The sequence below is a fragment of the Fusarium oxysporum genome, chromosome VIII (genome assembly GCF_013085055.1).
Source record: "Fusarium oxysporum Fo47 chromosome VIII, complete sequence".
NCBI classification, from domain to species: Eukaryota; Fungi; Ascomycota; class Sordariomycetes; order Hypocreales; family Nectriaceae; genus Fusarium; species Fusarium oxysporum.
The window spans coordinates 3387787-3405414 of NC_072847.1; the positions used below are offsets into that span (position 1 = coordinate 3387787).

Genomic DNA, 17628 nt, shown 5'->3' on the forward strand with positions numbered 1-17628 from the left:
TTTAATAAGTTGATATTAATAACTCATAATTCTAAATATCTATTAAATTTTATTAAAATAATATAAATTATTATACTAGGAATAGGCCCTATTATATATTTTACAAATATAACTAATCTAAAAATAGGCCTTATTCTAAGTTAGAAAGAGAGGGTAAGATTTTGAAAGTTCTGATTAGTCTAAAACCTAGAACGGGCCCTGTTCCTGACTAGAATCCTTAAGTAGTTGTAGGCTAATGCAGTAACCGCGAAACATAAAACGGCAATTTCGACTAACCCGATGACTTTATACACAAGAGACATCACGGGGTGTAGAATAGTTATTGCAATATAAATACTCAGCTTATAATTAAAAGGTGGCCCATATATCTTTTGCCTTTTGAACCTCAAAGGACAAAACTCCCTGTCAGACGCACATCACGGCTGCTTGCGCCAACATATATCTTATACTCCCCCTCTTGGAGAACCCAACTTTGTTGAACCACATCCCATATGCTTAGGTCCCTACGTGTGAGCGAGAAGCTGGCTGTCTTGCTCTCCTCCGGTTGCAAGGGTACTTTCTCGAATCCGCGCAGCTGCTTTGCCGGGGCATTTGGGATGCCGACGTAGAGCTGCGGGACCTCGGACGCGGCCACGGCGCCGGTGTTCTTGACGTCCACGTGGATGATAGCCAAAATGTCCCAAAGGGACTCAGACCCACCCTGGGTAACAGGCGTGGGGGGCGGGAAGGTCGATGCGTTGGCGCCTCTCGCGGTGACGCTCAATTTGAGATCTGCGTACTCAAAGGTCGTGTAGGTGAGGCCAAAGCCGAATTCGTACCTTGGGGTAATATTGAGCGCGTCAAACCGGCGGTAATCGATGTAAACGCCTTCAGTGAAGTTGGCCGACGTGTAGTAGGTAGATGTATTATCAGCTGTTACAGGTAGCAGCAAGTCGCCGTAGTCGGATTCGTTCTTAGCAACTGTGTACGGCAGACGACCGGACGGGGCTTGATCTCCATACATGATCTCAACAAGCGAGCTGCCCGCATCCTGACCCGGTAGATGAGCGAAGACAACGGCGGTGACATTTGGATTATCAATCCACTGGTCTACCAATCTAGTGCCAGCATTGTGGATTGATACAATTGTCTATACACAGGGACACGATTAGCTTCCTCGTCCCAAACCAGCGAAACTAAATCTTAAGAGCGAAATATATAGATTCTCGCGAAGGGTGCAGTGAACCTACATTAGGACACTTGGCGGCCACGTTCTTGACCAGTTGGTCTGACCAAGGATCGGCTAGCGTTGATCTATCCGAGCCTTCTGCAGCGAACTCGTTAATGAAGACGATACATGCGTCAGAAGCAGCATTTGCATAGACAGGGTCTTGGGACTCGAAGTCCCAGACCAAAAACGTGCTGTCCTGCAATGCGCGTTGTTGAAAGGCCTCATGAGGGGAGTTAATATAGGCGGGGACAATTGAAGGGCTGCCGCCGCCGCTCACGAGCGTGCCAAGACGAGCAGCACCAGGGAGCTGCCCGATGCCCATGAAAAGGCCTTGCATTTCTTCGTCGGTGACATCAACGCTCTGGAATCCGAGACTTTGCTTGGTATTAACGCCTTCTGGCGTGTTCTTAAGAGGTGCATGAGCGTCATAGCCGAACAAAGATAAGATCTTTGGTTTTTTCAGGGGAAGGGTGTTGTTGAAATTCTTGACCAAGACAACACCCTCAACTGCACCTTGGAAGATTGTTTTCTTCGACTTGTGAGAGATCGAGCTGATGACTTTATGTGGCTCTGATACATCGGGGACAATCCCAGTACCGGGCTCAAACTGCGCGTACTTGAACCAGCTCGCGAGAATCCTGCACTGATATTAGCAACCTGATGGAAAAAACAATCTAAGCTCATTCTTACCGCGTTACCATATCATCAAGCCTACTTTCTTCCATTGTACCATTTGCAGTCGCCTTGCTTATGTTCCCCCCCCCCCATATCTCGGCGAAAGGCGTGGTTACATCCATACCGGCGTTCGCGCTGGCAGTCCCACTATGTAGAGCTCCATAGTCACTGATAACAAAACCTTGAAAGGCTAACTCGGTCTTTAATAGGCCGTTCTGGGTGTAGCTATTCTGACAGCCATGAGAGCCATTGATTCGGTTATATGAACACATAACCGATCCGACACCGGCTCTGACTACATCCTGGAACGGCCAGAGGTATAGTTCATGCATGGTCTTATCGTCTAGAGTGACTGAAATTGAAGCGTTACCCATGCCAAAGGTGTTTGGATTGCGGTTAGTTTCCTGCTCATTAACGATGAAGTGTTTAGCCGTTGCAATGACGTTCTCCTGTATACCCAACACTGTTTGGGCTCCCATAACTCCACAAAGATAAGGATCAACGGAGAAAGATTCCTGAATCCGCGTCAGATATATGGCCGTACGATTGGAAGACCGTGGAAGGTGGGTTGCGAAATACCTACCCAGTTTCTGCCGCCAAGGACAGTGCGGCCGAGTGGACCTACTGTCGGTCCCAACAAGTTGTTCACTATGAAAGACGTTAAGAATCCCTGCTGAAGCACTTTATTAAATGGGTTGAATTACCTCCCTTGCTTTTGGCTTCCAGACCCATGTGGTAACCACGGGCAAGAGCCAGTTCTTTATTCCATGCGGCACCAACCGTAATGGCAGATGCATAACCGTTGACAGCTTCAACTTCCCGAAGTCCGTTAGGGCCATCACTGAGGCACATTCCTGGGAATCCAAGGCGCTGCACGCCTGGGATCATACCAGCACATCCATTCGTGACAGTTGTCTGCCCAGATGTTACGGCTACTTTCTCCTTAATTGACATTTGAGCCACGAGTGCTGATGCTTGTTGATAGGCACTAGACCAATCTCCAAGTCCCTTCCCCGGCGCTTAACATTAGGTCCCTTAGATTAGTCGCTGAACGTTTCTAAGGCGTTACCTGCCCGACGTAGCAGGTGAGAGGGGTTAAACTCACGGGTCGGGTATACGGGGGGGCTCTGCCCGTAGCTCCAGATGAGCTCCTGTGCCTCAATGACATCGGGTGATGCGGGATATTGGCCGGCAATGCCCTGCTCGTAGATTTTAAGAATATCAGCCAGCTTGTCAGGGGGCAGGCTTTCGAGATACTGTTTTTCTGCCTCGTCAATGGGCAAGTTACCGGGGATCTGAGCAGCAGCTATGGCAAATAGTGCCAAGAATGACAAGAGGTGAGAAACGGATGGAACTGCCATTTTCTTGAAATTTGACTAGTTGGAGGGATATTCTTTGTCAGAATGCAAATGTATCTAGGTAGACTGGTGGGTATGTAGGGCCTTTTTAAACCCAACTGTATAATATACGCCAAATGAAGATAGGGGATAAATTTCCTCCAAACCTGGTCGGTCGCAGGCAACCGAGCGCGAATACATCACGACATTAGCATCAGTTAATCTCCGACCTACGCAGAGTTGTTGCAGGGGTCCCTGGCCGAGGTGTCGATTCTACGACGTTATTTTACGATGTAGCTTTTATTACGGTGTATTAGTAGCTGAATTGAAAGGTATAAGCCGACCAGCTGACGTCATTGTCGTATCCAAGTATACGATGGCGAGAATAGAAGATCTGGATTATCAGCGCCTAACTTTCAGTACATCCAAACGCGACGAATATACTTGTAAAATGGCTTTCAGTAATTCAACTTTGTACCTACTTCCACAACACTTGCGCCGCATGTTTCGCTCTTGTTCAGCTGAGATGGTTAAGTTCAATACGAGGGAACTCGGGTAGAGCGTGGCAGATATATTGCCGGGAACCTTCCGTCCGTCCTTCCTTCGGACCTGAGCAGTTGTTTGTAGCCAAATACGAGGTTTTGGCCTTAGAAAGTGTCAGTGAACTGCCGGATTCCATCCTGAGGCCATGGGATCGCCATGATGCCATCTTCGTACTCGGCAATGTGACAGACACCGGACTACCCCAATTGACGTTTCTGAGCGGTGTTGCGGCGCCTACAAATTGCTTTTATTTCAGGAATTTCTTTCTCCTTGGTATTGATGGTTCAAGCATATCATAAATCCTTTGTCTAGGAATTGATAGCTACATGGTAAATCATATCTAGTCGAGGTTACATTATAACCAGCCACGACAGCTTATTCAGGTTGCTCAAAAGAGATCGATACTGTAGCAAGATGTGGCATGTATTCCAGCACTGGCCTTTGCTCTGAATTACAATTAAGTTTTACTAGTGTGACGCTGAGCAAACTTGAACCAGGCTTGAACTAATATTAAACGAGAAACGAGCGTCTCGCAAGCGCATAAACCAAGCCGATCCATACGCATCCGCTTATTGTACTAAGCCTCGAAAGCGAGCTCTATTATTAGGGTCAACAAGGTATACGATTCCGATGGGCCCTTTCTACAATTTATCCTAAAGATCACCAGTTTGTTATATTCTTTACCCTTAGTGTTAAGACCCCCGCGGCTACGTCGCGTGGCCCCCACAATGTTCACCAATCATATCAGGATCACCACTCCCAGCTACGATCCTCTTCCGGTGGATCACTTGGTGTCACAGGCCGGGCAAGGTATCAACGAACCTCAGGAACAACAGCCCTTGGTAATCAAGCTGGGTGATTTAAAGTAAAACCTGTAGGATGGAATATCCCACACAGAAGATAGAACCAATCAACTCACTACTGCTGCTAATTATGAATGACCCGACCTTCAATCCACTTTAAGCACATCCAGTGCAACACTTGGATCACGAAGCTCTAAGACGGGATCACCTTCATTTCACATTGAGCCATACGACCACCTTCAGTGTATAGATCACATTCATTAGCACTTTCATAGATTCTAGCTCACCGGCTATCAATAAAACTTCTTTACAGCAATAAGCCTAACACGCATTACTTGCCTATTAAGAGACGTGACACCTCGCACCGTTCAGCACCACGCCTTACGTCATCTGCCAACATAAACCTAGTACAGACTAGTTCATCCCTTGGGAACCCCAACCGTCACAAATCAGGTCTATCTTATATTACTATTAGCATAACGTGTTTAATAAGCATGCCGACCAGACAAGTATGCCGACCACTGTCCTATACACCTTAAAATCTAGTTTTTAAAAGCTTATAAAAAGCTTAAAATAAGCCTAAAATAGCTATGATTTTAATAGCCTATATATAAGTCTTAATTAAGTTATATTATTTTTCTTAAAGTTTTAAAACAAAAGCCCACTATAATTAATATATAAAAGCCTTATTTATAGTATATAATTAAGCCTTTTTATATAAAATACAATAGCTAAAAGTTTAAAAACAGAATTCTTAATATATTTAACTATACTATTTTAAAGAAAATCAAAATTCTGTTAAATTTTTAATTATTTTATTTATAATAAAAGAAATACTCTAAGGTAGGATTTCCAATAATACATAGTGCAGTGGTTGGTATACTTGTCTGGTTGGCATGCTTATTATATATGTTATTTAAATTTTTTAACTAAAGCAGGTACATAAAGCAATAGTAGGATATAAGCATAGGCCTATACTTTTTATTTCAAGGTAAGAACATTAAAGTTAAAGAGATACAATAGGTTTTTAAAGGATATCCGGTTCTAAGTATATTAGATATAAGCCAATTTAATATATTCAAACTTACTAATAGCTGTATTCACCCGGGTAACTAATAGTTATATAATATCAATATTATATTCTACTAGATCTGTCTTAATAGTAATAGCAAATTATATACTATTTCCTTCCCGTTATCATAAAGAAAATTGAATATAAATAGCGGTATATTTTCTAATAGCTTAGGAGGTAAGCATAGCCTCTCTAGAATGTTAATACAATTAGCGTCCACACATTATGAGAATAAACGGTTCAGCTCCTAACACTTAGCGCTTATTTACTACTCCACATTACATTAACCTAACACTTCAAGTACGTTCAGTGCAATACTTTAGTATTTCCTTCTAAGGGGGCTTTCGAATTTCTCTCATATTCTGTAATAACGAGTGGAGCCCATCCTTAGGCGCCAATTTATATCTCTCACCCTATGCGATAGACAGTGAATACCGAGAGAGATCGCGAGGAACGAAATACGAGAAACGGCCTAGACAAAACCGTGTTGGATATTTGACTGAGCGCAACAGGGCAGTTTCGGGTTTGACAGTGGGTCCTTTCCTATCTGGGCTGGGACGCCAACCAGTGCTCGCTTTTTCCATGTTGTGGAAAACACGTGGGGCCGAGTGTCTCATCCCATGCGTGTCCTAAGATTTAGGCATCATGAAACCCCATTGGCTCTATGACGGGTGGAGGTTGCGTGGGCCATGCGCCCTCTCATTCTAAAACCAACGTCTCGATTGAAAACTCGTACTAGTTCCGATGTTAACGAGTCAGCCTCATGAGCCTCGACTTTACAAGTGCGATTCAACTTCTGAGCTCGAGCCATCTGAAAGACTGTAACTCATGCCACATTCACACCGCCACAACTCCTGAATACGTACTCATTCAAGCCCATGGATCTCTCTGGTCCTCCTGACTTGTCGGTCGTACAGGAGTAAGAGGTCGGGCCTTTGTTTAGGTCAATACATATAAAGTATAGGCCATCACGCCAATGAATTCCTTCTCTTCTCCCACAACTTCTCATAGGATTACCTTCATTTTCCTCCACTGCCTCAGCGAATAATAGTATCATTGTCGTCCCCCTGCACCTTTATCACATGGAATTCGAGAGACAGCTGGGGTCCCAGCAACGTCTGGGCCTTACGTCCGCCTCCAAGAGGAGAGCCTCTCTTAATCGTTGCCAAGAACCCTTCCATACAGTGGCTGCCAGAAAGGATCTTTCGTGGCGAAACAGGCGCAACTCATGGCTATCCAACTTAGCCTGTATCTTCATGATTACAGTTCCTCCTAGCCTCACTGTCTTAGGCTGGATCGCCTTCGAGTATTTTGGGGGCTCTCTCCTCAACGCATTGGGAGAGATGCACAAAGTCGGTTTCTTGTATTTTTTGAAATATTACGGGCCCGCCCCCAATGGTATAGTTGCGGTCGCGTACGTCGGTTGGGTATTGTTCCAAGCCTTACTCTACACAGTCCTGCCTGGCATGAGCACAGGTCAGTTGACTGCTGGAGGAGAGCTACTACACTATAACACCAACGGCCTTTCAGCTTGGGCCATTACAGTCTCGGTCTTTACGCTACTATGGCTGACTGGAGCCGTTGATCCGTCTATCATTGCGCGCTACTGGGGTTCGCTCATTATCGTTTTTAACTCTTATGGGTATATTTTGTCCGTCATCGCCTATGTAAAGGCATACCATGCTCCGTCTCATAGTAGAGATCGCACATTCAGCGGTAAGTTGAGATTTCTCACTCCTCACGATAGCACAGAACTAATTACTTGTATTCCTTGTCTAGGGTCCGCTCTTTATGACTTTTTAATGGGTATTGAGTTCAATCCTCGCTTTGGACAGGGCTGGGACTGGAAACTTTTTCATAACGGTCGTCCCGGCATCATTGGTTGGAGCCTTATGTAAGTCCATTTCTTTCCATCTACTAACCAACTGTGTTGCGAAGGTCACTGACTGAGGTCTGCAGCAACATTTCATATGGAGCCCTCCAGTACCAAATTCATGGTTATATAACGAACTCTATGGTTCTTATCAACCTTTTCCAGGCAGTCTATGTTGTTGACTTCTTCGTCAACGAGAGCTGGTAAGTTCCACACGCAACGAATCTCTTTACTTTACTCACAACCTTCGTAGGTATCTCCGGACCATTGATATATGTCATGACCACTTCGGTTTCTATCTTGCATGGGGCTCCGCTACCTGGCTGCCTACGATGTACACGCTCCAGGCCCAATACCTCTCTCGTCACCCCGTGCATCTCTCACCACTGGCTGTTGCCTCACTTGTGGCAGTTGACCTCGGCGGCTACATAATCTTTCGTTCCGCCAACGCGCAGAAAGAAAGCTCCCGCCTGAGTAACGGCAACTGCAACATCTGGGGGAGAAAAGCCAAAGTGATGCGTTGTACCTTTAGAACTGCAGACGGAAAAGAACACACGACCTTGCTACTACTTTCCGGTGAGACATTACCAAGATAAGATTTCCTAGTCCCTCTACTAGGCATACTTAGTAGAATTTGAAACAAGCTAACTTTATGAAAAGGCTGGTGGGGAATTGCCCGTCATTCGAACTACGTTGGCGACCTGCTGCAGGCATACGCCATGTGTGCTCTCTGTGGCACCAAACACCTCCTTCCTTGGACCTACGCGATTTTCATGACATGGATTCTTTGGCACCGTTGTTATCGCGATGAAAAACGCTGTAGTATCAAATATGGAGCTCAATGGAAGGAGTATTGCTCGCTAGTGAGATGGAGGATGTTGCCCGGAGTCTGGTGAGAAGAAAAACGAGCTACTCAACCACAAAGTGTTTAAGGCGCGGAATTGCACTCCAATCAGCTGGTGACGTAACACCTTAGAAACATTAGATAGAGGGAATTAGTCAGGTCCGATGAATCGCTTTGAATATACTAATATACACTGGGATATAATTATTATAGCAGGAGCTATAAGTGTATAGTGTATTTAATAGGATTACAGTTAGGGGCGTGATTCTTAAAGAGTATTATGTAAGTAGGTGAAAATTGCAGTACACACGTAACATAGCCGCGAGAATCGTAAGACTAAGAAAAAAATCCATCCAGCTATTATTTTCATATATGTTGCAGTATTTAAAAGAGAAATAATAAGAATACCGATTTTGTATTAACCTGTCTTATTGCAAGAGCCTTTTCACGTCCTATTACAGCTAGAGTATGATGGTGCTGGTTGGTGGTGGAGAAGGTGGATGGTTGGTGACCAGGAGTTGAACTAGGAGGTGACGTGGTTGTTGGATACGCAGCTATACGATGGGGTGAGTGTAATAAGATGTGGAGCAGAATGTTGTGATATTCTTGGTTGTCGACTTCCTTCTCTTTTATTAGTCTGTCAGGGAGGGGTTGGTTCCATTCTCCCCTCCTTTTCTGGATATAAGAATAATATTGTGATAAAGGAAAGTGGAGCTCCATCCCAGCCGCCAATCCAACACGAATATGGCCCAAACGCACCAGCGAACAACACGTCACTAGTAGGCGCAGCTCCGTGGCAGGACCCAGGGCAATCACATCCATGCACTGACGCCAGGGCTGCTGAACGAGTCAGCCTAGCAACCTGAACTAGTAGTCATAGCGCCTTAGGACAAAGCTTGCATAAAAATTACTAAATATCCGTAGTTTCCGAAGAAAACCCTGTCAGATTAACGCTGCCCTTTACTTTACTTAGACGAGCTTAGACGAGACCCCACAGCATTGAATTCCAGAAACAGCTTGACGCATCGTTCCCCGTATCTCGTTCATTGCCGCCTTTTTTTCCTTTCTCCATCTTGATCGATTTCCTTTGTCCGGCTACTGCCGTGGCCGTAACGATAAGACCGTCCCACAGCAGATTCAAGATGCCGGAACGAGCTCAGCCAAACCAACGCAGAGCCCATACAAAGTCAAGGCGCGGATGCATTGACTGCAAGCGGCGTCGCGTCAAGGTAGGAGTCGAGATCCGCTGCGTTAAGGTTCCGACCTTTCGGGTTGATCTTATCTGCTTTGTCCGTCCCTCATTAGCTGACAGGGCGACTGTTTGCCATTTATTAGTGCAGTGAAGAGAAACCTGACTGCTCGTCCTGCATTCGACGTGGTTTGCTTTGCATATATCCGGCCTCAGCAACTTCATCGAGGCTGGAGAGCAGGAACATATCAGAGAGCCATAGCCCCGTTCCATCAGCCACCACGAACCAATGCTCCGACTTGAAACTTGTCCCGATTTCAGGGAATAGCCTTTCAGTTGCAACTATCCCAGATTGCACCTCAACGACAACCTTCGACATGAACGATTTGGCTTTGCTTCATCATTGGACCATCTCAACCAGCCTGGACATTGTCAGATGTCCACAGGTCGACTACTGCTGGCAGACTGTATTCCCGCGCATCGCCTCACGTCACCCGTTCGTGATGCACGGCATTCTAAGCCTCGCTGCCTTGCATCTCGCGTATAGAAAAGAAAGGACCAAGGAAAGCATTTTGGCAGCAATTCGCCACCACAACACGTCGCTGCAGGGGTTCCGCGACAATATACTGCACGTAACCAACGAAAACAGCGAGGGTCTGTTTGTAAGCTCAGCATTGAACATCATTTACATCTTTGGCATGCTTGGACGTCCCAGCCGCAGCGACACTGCTGAAGTAGATTCAAGTTCTCCAACCACACGCGCCCTTGGCAGTGAATGGATTCCTATGATCCGTGGAGTGCGGGCCGTTCTACATCGCGTATACGACCATGTGCGACTTGGTCCGTTAAGCCCCCTGCTCGAACTTGGGAACTGGAACGAATTGGATATGGATCGCGAACTATCGCCAGAGGACGAGTATCTCTACCAGATCCAGGAAACATGGGCACTCAGCGAACAAAACGAAACTTATAATGAGGTATTGCAGGTTCTGCGGAGATGCTTTCTTTATGCCAGCCAGTTCACAATGATGGACAAGCAGACTTTGGAGAAATGGAGTTACAATCGAAGCTGGGCAGCACCTTTGGTCTTCCTGCACTGGGCTCCAGACGAATATTTCATGCAGCTGCAACAGCGTCAGCCCCCAGCGCTGATTCTGTTTGCTTACTTTGGAGCCTTATTGCATGATCTTAATGACTTCTGGTTCTTGGAAGGCTGGGGCCGCGATATCGTACAAATAATTAATGAACAATTAGGTAGTTACTGGCAGCCTTGGATGGACCGTCCTCGACAGGCAGTAGGATTGGCTTAAATCAACAGATAATGTAAAGACTTTTTCTATGGTGTGTAAAAGTTATTTGTTTTTAGATATCATCTTATTAATATAAAGATAATACTTCCCCTGAGTTGTTATATCATGTTATGCTGTAATATAATGTATTTATCTTATTATTTTGCTTCGCGACCTGATTATTACTAGCTATCAATTAAATCTCAAGGTCCAAGCCAACTATATAACCTATTAATTTAATATTAAGTAAGGTTGCTATATTTTTAAATATAACATAGTTGATAAGCGAGTTGGCCGGCATACTGTGCAGCTAGTAATAGCTTACCCTATAGCATTATAAAGCTTAAGTAAATTAGCTAAAAATTAAATAAAAAGATTTTCCTAATGTTGTAACGGCTGCACCTAACCATTACGCCATGAGGCAAAAGATTGGCTAATAACTGCTATTGTAGCAATTACAGTGGTGCATATAGCTACTTATGGAAGCCTTACAGCGCTGTTACGGGCACGAATCGTAATAAAAGTAGTATAGTTAGTGTTAATAAGAATTATTTTTAAAAGATTTTTAAGTATTTTAGTTTATATAGAAAATCTTAAACTATAGTGTAATTTATAATATATATAGACTTTAAAGTTTATAGCAGTATAAGATGTTTTTTTTCTTAATAATCTAGGAAAATTAATATAACTTATATAAAGACTTATATATATAAGTTATTTAAATCTTAGTTATTTTAATCTTAATTTAAAATTTTAAGAATTATTTAAAGAATAGCTTTTAAGGTGAAGAGTATGCTGGTTAACTTACTTATTAACTATGTTAATGTTTTATATCTTATATCTCATTTATTATCAAAGTAAGGTTAATATTAAAAGAAAAAAGTAAACCTATATATTTTAAATAGTAGATAAAAACTATACTCTCATAGATAGTTAGGCACACCCATAAGGGGGATACGCAGTTTGTGGCTTGCATATAATCCTGATAGGTCCTGATCCAGTGTTACATCTCAGGATTGAGTATATAATGTTGTCTACTATGACGGATGTGGCAAGCATTCCAGGATAAGAGGTCTAGCCTCGTTGGTGGGGTTATGTGGCTGTTAATGAAGACAGAAATAAGGGATGGAATCCCCTCAGGACTTTAGCTTCTTCATGCTTTTTCACACTCAATTTTACACTACTTTTTGCCCATGCCTGGTATCATTGAAATGATCATTTAATTCTCTATCTGTTGATGTACTTTTTATCTCAATTGGACTGTGATTACCGGAGGAAATCAAGTTGCAACTGAGAGGTATTTGATTTTGCTGTCTTGTTCAGTCTTCTTTTGTTGTTGTTCTCATCACCCTCAATCTACCACTATCTACTTCAGGCCTGCTGAAGCGGTCCGGTGCCCTGAAGATCTTCTGAATGCTATCTCATCATACCCAGGACCTCGAATCCCAACTTTTTCGCAAATCAAGTAGAGTACCTCTCCATTAGACGCGATCTCGTAGGCCGATTTCTGTTGCTGTTGCAAATTTCTCGATCCTGCTCCGGTCCACAAATAGCTCAGCTGGGTGCATGAGATTAAATAACACCATGACAATAAACATCAGCAATGCATCAAAGACATATAGATACCCCTCCCGGGCAAGCAGGTACCCGTCATCGCCCTGCAAGTATTCGACAGCGCGGAAGACAGACCGCACCATGATCAGCATTCCGGTAGCATAGAGCAGCTTCAGGTGCTTCTGCCAAGGGATGCCAATGCGCGAGCGAGTGGTCGGCCTGCGGACAATGTTGATATGGAAATTGACTGCAACGACAAGAAAGGCGCCAAAAAAGGCAAGCTGGACGAAGAGACCGATGATGATAATCTTGGCGCCCATCCTGAGAGCCGATAACGAGCCAGCTGATTGATATCCGCCGCCTGTGAGAAAGCTTGTGAGATTGAGGCCAGCTTGAAGGCGTTGTGTGTAATGCTTACCTCCACCCTGAAGAAAGAATGAGAGAACATCGCCGACAACGAAGATCTTGGTCATCCATTTTCGCGAAATAAGGGCAAGACTCTCACCATTGACAAGAGTGATAATTCTTCCAAGCTCCATATATATAGTTGCGGCGAATAGGGCAGGCGCTACAAGGAGTAGGATGGCCTGGATGATGTACGGCGTGAGGGTCCAGTTAGGGGTTTCCTTTCCCGAGGCATAACGTGCGGCGTAACCAATCATCTCCACTATAGTCCCAGGCATCATGATTAGCTTTCTGAAGATTTGCATGGATGGGGGGTTAAGTTAAGACCTGGGAGTGGAAGACACGTACAAATACCTCCTACAATAATAGGAATAACAAACCAAACACGGTACCGGAACAACTGCCATGTGTGCGCCAAGGTCGTCGCAAGGAACAAAACCACAAAGGCAATAGCACCGGCCTCGGTAGGATGGTAGTGATACATTTTAAAAGTGTTCTCCGACGGGTCCTCGGCCCGTATAGAGTGGAGAGCAGCATGTGCTAGATTATCGAGAAGATCCATGATGCCGACTAATGAAAGTAGTGCCAGTAAAGCAAATACAGAAGTGGTGCAGGCAAAGAAAGCAAAGTTTTGGAAATTGATGTTGATCAAGAAATGAAAATGAACGATGGCAGGAGACGGGAACAGCCTAAGAAGAAGCATCGATCTCTCATTTAAAGTACTTTAGGGGTAGATCTCTGCCAGGGGCAAGCAAGGCGCACACAGCTTATCTCTAAACGAGGCAGCTAACCGCGCGCCTTGACCACGCCAAATTTTATCGAACCATTTTGAAGGCTTAGCTCTAACGATTTGTAGTTTCAGAGGGGTTCACTGCCTCGGTGGGCATTCCTGTACGGCGAATCCATCGTATTGAGTTTAACGAGCCCCATATCGTTATCTTCGTATCTCGTTCTTATGTGATACGTGCGCTCAATTAAACGAGGTAACGAACGACTTGCCCCACTCCCAGCAGCCTTGCACTTTCAAGCCACGGCACGGCACGTCGGGCGTATGTGGCTGGTTTGTCGCACCTGGGGTCGAGGAACAAGGAGATGACCGTGTGTAGAACTAACTATTCAGCCGTGTTTGCTTGAGGGAGGGAATAAAAAGTAACTACAGAGTAATTTCCTAAATTAACTGCCCAAAGTATATTCTTATAGTTTGCAGTCCCTCTAATAGCACCATAATATGTCATATATGCAGGTCAAGGTACAATTCGCAGCTTTTGCTATTATCCAATAATAAAACGCGCAAGATAACCTTCCAAGAGCTTCATCTTAACAAATGCATGCCATCCTATAGCTATTCCTTCAAACGGCCGTGCTAATTTCCAGTCCCAAATGAGCTCAAAACTGATGCAATCTCCTGCTCACTGATCGGGTCAACCCTAGCAAAGTACGCATCATGCGCAAGCCGCGCCTCCAGAACCCTCTTCTCCGTCTTTGAAAGACTCCCCACGATACTCTTGTAAATGCCTAGGGCAGGATATGCGAGCAGACCAAACATGGCTAGCCGAGTCAACACCAAATACATCAGCAAAGATTCCCAACTGCCTACTTGAGACAGACGGCACGGGACGTTGGAAAACTTAAACTTACCGCTTCCAGGCTTGGCAATCAGCCCGAAGCCTGCCTTGCCGAGACCTGTTACTAAACCCACGGGACCTCCCTTGATTGCGCCGACGGCGGGCTGCTTAAACAGACACCACGTGGCATCGAGAAAGTTATACGCAAAGTTCTACAGCATGTTACTACTGCTCTTCAAAGTCTTGCTCCTAAGCCGAGCAATGGGCGGAGAGGTTAGATAGAGCCCGGGGGTCATACCTTGCCAGCTTCAGCGGTGCCGCTTTTCCAGTCTGTAACCTTGTTATGCTTCCGGACCTTGTCGCCGTACAGCTCGGGCAGATTATGTAGGCCCTCAGTAAGAGCGAGGGGTACGTCAACAAGCGACCCTTTGAGAACGCTCGTGGCCATCTTGGAGACGCCCTTTCCGGCGGACTTTCCGGCGTTGGAGGATGTTGTTGATGCCTCTCGTCCTGGTTTCGACGAGGCTGCACGGTTCGCTTCTACCAGACCTTGGTCTTGGGTGTCTGTACCAGTTGCAGTCGATCTTATGCTATCGCTCCGGGAATTATCTTTGATGAGGGCTGCTGTGGCGGCATATCTCCTCTCCCGGTTTGCAGTCTCGTGCCGGACTTTGATAACGGGGGCGGACATAAGGCTTCCGAAGCCCTTGGAGAAGTCAACCAGCGAGCCTAGTAGGGCCGATGATGTTGCGGTCAAGGGATCCCATCGATGATTTTCGATCTCTACCGGCTTGGGATGATTCCTAGGCGGTATGTTAACAAGCCCGATCTTTCATCACTGATAGGAAGAGCGGGGCATTAAGACTTACAGCTGCACCTTAGTCAAGTCAACCTTCTGGCGGTTACTCAGAACGCTCAGGGCCCTAGGAGACAGTCTCAATCCATTCTTATGTTTCTTCCTGTCAGCCTTGCTCAGTCGCTTAGCATCGTACATCCAGGCGGCTACCTCGCCAGGCAACAAGTCACACGTAAGCGTGTCCCGCGGGAGATGGTGATGAAAGGACTGTACGGCTTGTGCAACGCCATGTTCGGTCTGCATGGTTTCCGAAATACGAATGGCTGCAGTCTTTGTAGCGGGCGCAAGCAGCGTCTCTATAGCGTTGGTGAGGTTGTCTACGTTGAGTTCTTTGTGGCGGATGGGAAACGGGCCAGCACCGGCTTTAGCCACCATTGATCCCCAGAACGGTTGACTAGGTACTCGTTAATCATGTCGCACTCGGGTAGGAGGATAGATGTATTTGCGTACTCTCCGAAGAAAGGGACGATGAACGTAGGGCGAGCGTTAAGCAGCCCGCATGCTGTTGTTCCAGCTCCACCATGGTGTATTACTCCTGCAACGTATTTGAATAGCCATTCTATGTTCAATTATTCATCAGCACAGAGTTTGGTAGGATTCGAAAGTAATCCGGCCAGCTTACCGTGAGGGCAGTCGTCGATGAATATAGCGTTTTCATCGCTACTGCCTTCACCAAGTTTGGCCCAGCCCCTGGAGATGATGGCTCGGACGCCACACCTTCGTAACGCCGTCAATATCAAGTCTGTCATCCTTGCTGAATCATCCATGACAATACTGCCGAAGCCAATGTAGATTGGTGGCGGTCCTGCTTGAAGGAATTGGGCAATATGGTCGGGCGGGGTGTACTGTGGTTCCTCACGGAAGAAGAAGCCACAGACATCTGGGGCCAGTCAGCTAGTCTGCGAGTGCCGTTGATATGGGCGCCGAAGACTATAAATTCTTGTGACTTACCAATATAAGGGGGCCAGTCGGCGGGCTTCGGTACCAAGGCAGGAGACCAGCAATACGTATACGGCACCTCCTGGGCGCTGAGCATACTAGTCGCAGTGGTAGACGAGATCGGGTCCAGGTTTAATGATTTCCTTCTCCAGTGATTGATGATATCTCCAAGACTGCGCTATAGTCAGCCTATAATGAAACAGCTCTACCAACCAAGATACTTGCCCTTGCCATGTCAGCGTCTCTACCATCCCATACGACAAGTAATTTGTAAGCTTCGGGTCGAGGTTCGACTGCTTGATATTCGCCAACGGGTGCGGAAAGGCCTGGGTAGGACTATAAGGCATAGTGAACATGAGATGCAGGGGGATGCCTAGGGCCTCTGCTAGGTGAATATGGGCAAAGCTCGGCGGGTTGGAAATAATGGCCTCGGCGATGAAAGGGACTCCCGAGATGGGGTCTGGTTCGATACACGAGAGCCAGAACTTATCTAGCATCTCCTCAACCATGTCTTGCTTGCGGCTAATGTCACCAGCCATAAGCGAAGAAACAGAGGGGATGAGGCCGGGGTTCTTGACCATATACTTCATTCGGAGCATTAGATAAGCCAGAATCTCGAAATCGCTAGATATAGGTCTCTCACTTACTGCCATGAGGTCTGAAGGGTCTCCGCCGGCGGGGTAGAATTCGAGGTTGGACTGGCGTACAAAGTCGGCAAAGACATCGTGGGAGGCGATGCGGACACGGTGGCCGTGCTTTTGCAACTCGTTACCCAGCGCAATGAAGGGCTGAACGTCGCCTACGTGGCAGGAGAATATGATGAGCTATACCATTGCAAATCTGAAGCTGAGTGAAGCTTATTATTACCTCGGCTGCCAACAATTTGTAGCACAATGTTCAAGGTACAAGGCGCTCTTGCACCTAGATGAGGGCGGATCTCGACGTTGCTCGCGTAGGAATCAGGTGGCATCGCATTCTGTAAGACATGCTGTAGAGAGCTTTTACCGTCAAAGGTCAAGTCGATACGGGCCTCATCTATCGAGCGATGGTATCAACAGACATGTTCTGTCGGTTTAATTGTTATAAACTCACCGTTGACAGCTGCTGCGGTATCTAGGTGAGTACCGTGTCCCTTGATGAAGAGAGCGCCATCTTCGGCCGGTGCGCTCTGCAGCGCATTGTCTGTCGCGTGTACAGACATTTATTTCCGTGACCTAGAGGAGTGGCTTGGTGAGAGTGGGTAAAGGAGGAGTTCGGTGATGATCGGTAAACGGAGGAGAGGCAATGATGATGTCTGGTGATGTTCGACTCTGCTTCGATGCTGAGTGTACAATTAGCTTGGCGGGGGGGGGGGGGCCAGCTTTAAAAATGGAGGGTCAATCATTATTAAAAGTCCGAGCGATGGACCCCTAAGTCATGCGGGGGTCATCGTGTATCCAGACACACAGGACTTGCTCGCCGAGGGACCTGGTTC

The 17628-nt window shown here is 46.1% G+C and overlaps 5 protein-coding genes across 5 annotated transcripts; 2 read left to right on the plus strand and 3 right to left on the minus strand.

The window, feature by feature from the left end:
* Nucleotides 1-311: 311 nt before the first annotated feature.
* On the minus strand, nucleotides 312-3246 carry FOBCDRAFT_167078 (glycosyl hydrolase family 3 N terminal domain-containing protein; the record flags this gene model as incomplete). The annotated part of the gene is made up of 6 exons (XM_059608431.1): nucleotides 312-1129; nucleotides 1230-1836; nucleotides 1901-2400; nucleotides 2469-2533; nucleotides 2590-2904; nucleotides 2991-3246. 6 exons carry the CDS (start codon nucleotides 3244-3246, stop codon nucleotides 386-388), a joined length of 2487 nt encoding a protein of 828 aa, XP_059465681.1. The 3' UTR covers nucleotides 312-385.
* Nucleotides 3247-6304: 3058 nt separating this feature from the next.
* FOBCDRAFT_252589 (ergosterol biosynthesis ERG4/ERG24) lies at nucleotides 6305-8460 on the plus strand (the record flags this gene model as incomplete). The annotated part of the gene is made up of 6 exons (XM_054706636.2): nucleotides 6305-6311; nucleotides 6907-7356; nucleotides 7420-7534; nucleotides 7600-7716; nucleotides 7767-8089; nucleotides 8174-8460. 6 exons carry the CDS (start codon nucleotides 6305-6307, stop codon nucleotides 8407-8409), a joined length of 1248 nt encoding a protein of 415 aa, XP_054562611.2. The 3' UTR covers nucleotides 8410-8460.
* Nucleotides 8461-9315: 855 nt separating this feature from the next.
* FOBCDRAFT_230435 (uncharacterized protein) lies at nucleotides 9316-10971 on the plus strand. The gene is made up of 2 exons (XM_054706637.2): nucleotides 9316-9586; nucleotides 9693-10971. Exons 1-2 carry the CDS (start codon nucleotides 9500-9502, stop codon nucleotides 10854-10856), a joined length of 1251 nt encoding a protein of 416 aa, XP_054562612.2. The 5' UTR covers nucleotides 9316-9499; the 3' UTR covers nucleotides 10857-10971.
* A 1345-nt stretch (nucleotides 10972-12316) lies between these two features.
* On the minus strand, nucleotides 12317-13356 carry FOBCDRAFT_141453 (RTA1 like protein-domain-containing protein; the record flags this gene model as incomplete). Its single annotated transcript, XM_059608126.1, has 3 exons — nucleotides 12317-12750; nucleotides 12808-13056; nucleotides 13143-13356. 3 exons carry the CDS (start codon nucleotides 13354-13356, stop codon nucleotides 12317-12319), a joined length of 897 nt encoding a protein of 298 aa, XP_059465682.1.
* A 696-nt stretch (nucleotides 13357-14052) lies between these two features.
* FOBCDRAFT_263682 (uncharacterized protein) lies at nucleotides 14053-17355 on the minus strand (the record flags this gene model as incomplete). Its single annotated transcript, XM_059611328.1, has 11 exons — nucleotides 14053-14342; nucleotides 14433-14571; nucleotides 14658-15162; nucleotides 15229-15609; nucleotides 15666-15774; nucleotides 15838-16095; nucleotides 16167-16327; nucleotides 16368-16738; nucleotides 16802-16953; nucleotides 17022-17189; nucleotides 17247-17355. 11 exons carry the CDS (start codon nucleotides 17353-17355, stop codon nucleotides 14158-14160), a joined length of 2538 nt encoding a protein of 845 aa, XP_059465683.1. The 3' UTR covers nucleotides 14053-14157.
* Nucleotides 17356-17628: the final 273 nt, after the last annotated feature.